This window comes from Ceratocystis lukuohia, assembly GCF_044167205.1.
Source record: "Ceratocystis lukuohia strain C4212 chromosome Unknown Supercontig5_pilon, whole genome shotgun sequence".
In the NCBI taxonomy this organism is placed as follows: Eukaryota; Fungi; Ascomycota; class Sordariomycetes; order Microascales; family Ceratocystidaceae; genus Ceratocystis; species Ceratocystis lukuohia.
Window position 1 is genome coordinate 2,724,942 of NW_027263524.1, and position 5,007 is coordinate 2,729,948.

At 44.3% G+C, this 5,007-nt stretch overlaps 1 protein-coding gene across 1 annotated transcript; it reads left to right on the top strand.

Moving 5' to 3' along the window:
• Nucleotides 1–1,805: 1,805 nt before the first annotated feature.
• Nucleotides 1,806–3,406, top strand: HOO65_050581 (uncharacterized protein; the record flags this gene model as incomplete). Its single annotated transcript, XM_071003329.1, has 2 exons — nt 1,806–3,270; nt 3,315–3,406. The coding sequence occupies 2 exons, from the start codon at nt 1,806–1,808 to the stop codon at nt 3,404–3,406; spliced, it is 1,557 nt and encodes a 518-aa protein (XP_070858640.1).
• Between the last annotated feature and the right edge of the window lie 1,601 nt (nt 3,407–5,007).

A 5,007-nucleotide genomic window follows, 5' to 3' on the forward strand; every position in this document is an offset into this window, starting at 1 on the left:
AATTTCAGATCATCGTTGGCCAATCCATGAGGCCCACTTCTCTGATTAAATCATTCGTGTTGCTCACACATGCACACGGGCTTTCTAGTCCTCGAAATCCATAATGCAGGCTCTACAGTATGCTTTAGGTTCCCAGTTTCTCTTAGTTTTCTATACGATTTTGATAATAAACAGTCTTTGATCATAAATGAGATTCTCTTGTACTTAGGGAAACCCGCCACACCAAGTGCTTCAATAGTTGCATCTTTACAATAGTTCTCCAATTTAGCAGTACCACTGCATCAAAAGACATGTTGTGCAACTTGTCCAATCTTCTCTTCGGGTTTGTTTTAGTCTCAGCTGCAGTTATAAAATCATAAGAAAGGGATTCTCTTCAAGCAAATCCCTCTAGTAAAGCCACACCAGTCTTCCCTCATCATTGTTAGGAGTTGCATGACAAGCTCTGGTAACCTGGACGTCATTGCATGTTTTGCAATGGTTTATTTTTCGTCGTGTTGGTCCTTCATTCGTATCAAGCGTCCCAGTTTAACACCCCTTTGCGATCTAACTATTAACTTTATGTAAGTATTCTTCTAACAAGTTGCCTCACGCTTCTCTTCATTTAAGCTATCAAGGTCCGTCCATTCCGATCAGTGATAGGCCAGGCCCCTCTCATATTACAAGGCAATAACTACCCTCATCAAATTTGTAATATGTATCAAATAGTTAGTTGGGCGAGATCCAATTTAATAAAAGTTTGCCCACTATTATCAGCCACACTGCTGCGTCCATGAAAGAAGCGTACTCGAGATCTCCGCACTTACATTCTCTTGAATATTTCATCATCCTTTCTACTTTCACTTGAAATTCAATTTCTACCTGGAATAACTAGGGGTGGACGTCCGGCGTCTATGGTTAAAACCGAGTGTGCCCGTGAGAGCAGAACTTGGAGCTTAATTATCGCTGAAAATGAAGTTGTGTGTCACAACGCACAACGACTACAGGCTGGCCCTACCGTGTGTTTCACATGTCTACCATGGCACGCTCTCAAATGTCTTCATATGCTACAGAGGAAGGATTTAAAATCATGCTCAGTACCAAGGGAAGTGCCAGTGATCGTGGTATTCAATATATGAGTCAAATGAACTTGTATATCATGGAATCAGACTATGATTTTACGTTGCATAGTCAGTTAGTAAGATTAAGGAAGCGGAAGCCAAAATACCGATTTTGATAATACTGGGGGCATTAGGCTGGAGGGCCAGTGCGACAAGACCTCCCTTGTACTAAGCACCCATCTTGAAACTTTAAGTAGGATAATCCTTGATGAATGGAGCCCAAAGATCGCACTTGGAGCACCATGTGGCTCTAGTGTAACCTAAATGAGGTTCATGTGCAGCTCTATACCGGTGGCCCGTGACAATACACCCGTGGAGAAAATTAACTTGCTTGCCATCTTCATGGTTTTAATGCAATGAGAGAAGTAGATTTCCATCTTAGCCATGGGTCATTGGTTCTCAAAATCAACAGATCGGAGCTTGCATACTCACATAAAAGCCAAATCACAGCAGCTATAGATTCTCACTTGTTCTATTCTCCTGTTACTTTTCTCCGAGATGGATTGTCCGAGCAATAATGTCCCATGTAGATGATGTAGGCTAATACGTAAAGTAAAATATTTGATAGTATTATAATATATGTTGCGTGGCGCGGTATATATGTTATGTAACGTAGGTGCATAGGATGTCGCAAAAATAAGGAAATCGGAAAAAAATCCCGCAACTCTCTTTACTTTCCCTTTTTCAACAATTTCTCAACCACCAAGTATGCCACGGTTGAATAAAGAAAGAAATATAATTCTCGCCCTTCAGGCCCTTCGAAATGATCCAAAATTACGCGTTTATCGCGCTGCAAGGATATACAAAGTCCCGCCTAGTACCCTCTATGATCGATATCACGGCAAGCCTTCTCGAAGCGATATTGTCCCTAAATCGCGCAAACTATCTGATCTAGAGGAACAGGTCATTGTTGAATACATTATCAACCTAGGGTCTCGAGGATTTCCCCCTCGGCTTCGTGGCGTGGAAGAAATGGCCAACCGACTGCTCGCCGACCGCGACGCGTCACCCGTTGGCAAACGTTGGGCTTCTAACTTCATCAAGCGACAACCAGACCTCAAGACGTGTTTTAATCGTAGATATGACTACGAGAGGGCTAAATGCGAAGATCCAGGCCTTATTCGCGATTGGTTTAGACTCGTGGAAAGCACAATTGCGAAGTATGGTATCAACACAGCTGACATCTATAATTTTGATGAGACTGGCTTTACCATGGGCGTTATTGCAAGCGGAATGGTCGTCACAGCCGTGGAAAGACATGGAAAGGCGAAATCAGTGCAGCCAGGAAACCGAGAATGGGTTACCGTCATCCAGGCGATCAATGCTGAAGGCTGGGCAATCGCGCCGTTCATCGTGGTTGCAGGCCAATATCACCTCGCCAGCTGGTATCGAGAATACAACCTCCCGGACGATTGGGCTATTGCGACAACCCATAATGGCTGGACTGATAATGAGACAGGTCTTGAGTGGCTAAGGCACTTTGACCGACATACCAAGGGCCGATCAACCGGTCACTATCGCCTTCTGATCCTCGATGGGCATGAAAGCCACCATTCAGTCGATTTTGTGCAATATTGTGAGAACAACCACATAATCACACTCTGTATGCCAGCTCATTCGTCTCACCTACTTCAGCCTCTTGACGTCGGGTGCTTTGGGCCACTTAAAAAGGCATATGGTCGAGAAATTGAACATCTAATCAAGTGCTCAATAACGCACATTTCCAAGGCCGATTTCCTTCCAGCCTTTTATGCCGCCCACCAAGCAGCTATGACACCAAGTAATATCAAGGGGGGTTTTAGAGGCGCTGGAATCATCCCTTTAGATCCAGAAAGTGTGATATCTAAGCTTGACGTGCAGCTACGGACTCCAACACCGATCGAGGAGGAGGCCAGCCTCCCTGACCCTTGGATTCCTAGGACCCCAAAGACAGCAATTGAAGCTAGCTCTCAGTTTGAATACCTCAAAAGGCGAATCAACAGGCATAAGAGCAGCTCGCCTGCATCTATCCTTGAGGCACTCACGTCATTAACCAAGGGAACAAAAGCAGTAATGCATCGGAACAGCTTATTAGAGTCTGGGGTTCAGGACCTTCGACAGGCAAATGAGATCCTCAGCAAGCGGCGCAGAGCCAAAAGAACCCGATTACAAGATAGAGGGAGGATGACTTTAGGTGAGGGGAAAGATAATATTAGCCAGGAAGATGTTGATGCACAGGTGAGGGCGGAATTATCGAGAGTTCAGGGTTCCGGAAGCTCGGCAGCAGCGAGGGAAAGGCGATGTGGAAGATGTGGTACAGGTGGCCATAATTCAAGAACATGTCAAATTGCTGTTGAAATGTCTGGAGAACAGAATAGTAATTAATTTGAATTGATTTACGTGTTTTTTTTAATTTTATGTAGAATCTTGTCCAGAGGGTTGCCGATTTCCTTCCGACTTCCTTATTTTTGCGACATCCTATGCACCTACGTTAGTGAAATTTGGTTGTATTGTTAAGAGAACTAAGATTTACATGCTAGTCGGGACAGGTAACTATTGGATGAATGTTGGATAAACTACATGGAGGATGGGTATTGTGGGGAATTTGCCTTCAGTCGGGTTTAACCCTGGGTAAACCCGAGCCTGAATACTTCAGCTTAGTTGTCCATGATGGAAGAACTTAACACCATAGAGAATGAATAGAAGACAAGCTTCACCATGACGATCAATCTGTATATCAGCACGGTTCCACGTGCGGTTGTACAGGATCACGAGTGACTTCTCAAGTGATAGAATCTGAATTCAGTAGATTGTTCCGACAGTAACCGTATATAAATCGTGTGATTATCCGATATTCTACCGAATAGGGTCAGATTCTCCACAACAAAAAGTATTAAAGCCCTGAAGGTCAAGTATAAAAGTTAAAGAGCTGGAAAAATGAAGTAAACGTACATGTGTCCGTAACCTAAATCACGGTTACTGTTGAATAAAAGATTTCTTGACTCGTATTTTCTATGTATATTCTCCTCCTCCAAGTACGTACTTTCTGCTCTTGGGAGATTCCAGCCCTTTTATGTCTATACCTCAAGTGGGTCCCTATACCTGGCCCCACCTGACGCCACAGTCTCCACTATTCTTGTGCTTACTGGACCTTTCCGGTACTTCCTGGCGAGTTCTACTTTCAACAGTTACCAATATTTCTGACCCTGATCCAGTTCGCCCTTACGTTAGGGTTAGAATTAGACATTAAGGGTCTTCATCCAAGGCCCAAGCGCTCGACCCAGAACATGGTAGTAATGGATATATAATTCGGCTGAGATCCGCCCCTCGGACTAGACTTAGAAAGAAACATCATAACATGAATAATCACTCATTCCCCTTCTTTCTTTTCTTCACGGGACATTCAGTATGTCCTCCTAATATTTACGGTTAGGTTTTGAGCCTGGAGCGCTTCCACTGCGCCAGCAAAACATCCTTCGACTACTGTTTCATGAATATTAACCATCCTGGTCACTACATCATGAAATTCAACTCATCCTGGTCACTGTACCCTGGATACACACTTTTCCAGTCACTGTATCTCGGATACAAACCATCCTGGTCACTGTATCGCGAATACAAACCGACCCGGTCACTGTATCCCGAATACAAACCATTCCGGTCACTGTATCATGAATACAAACCATCCTTTAGTCAATGTCTCATGAAGATACACTATCCACTGTCAATACCCATTATGATGGAGGGTTCTACGCTACTGTATACTGATGGAAAGAGGGACTGCTTCTTGCTGAAGGTCTAGACCCCCGGGACCATTCCGGGGGGACGGTCTGAGAGAGGCCTTAATGAATAGGCCGTCTCCGGTGATTGCGTCTGAGACATGTCCCAATGAATAGGCTGTTTCCAGTGGTTGCGTCTAAGGCATGCCCCA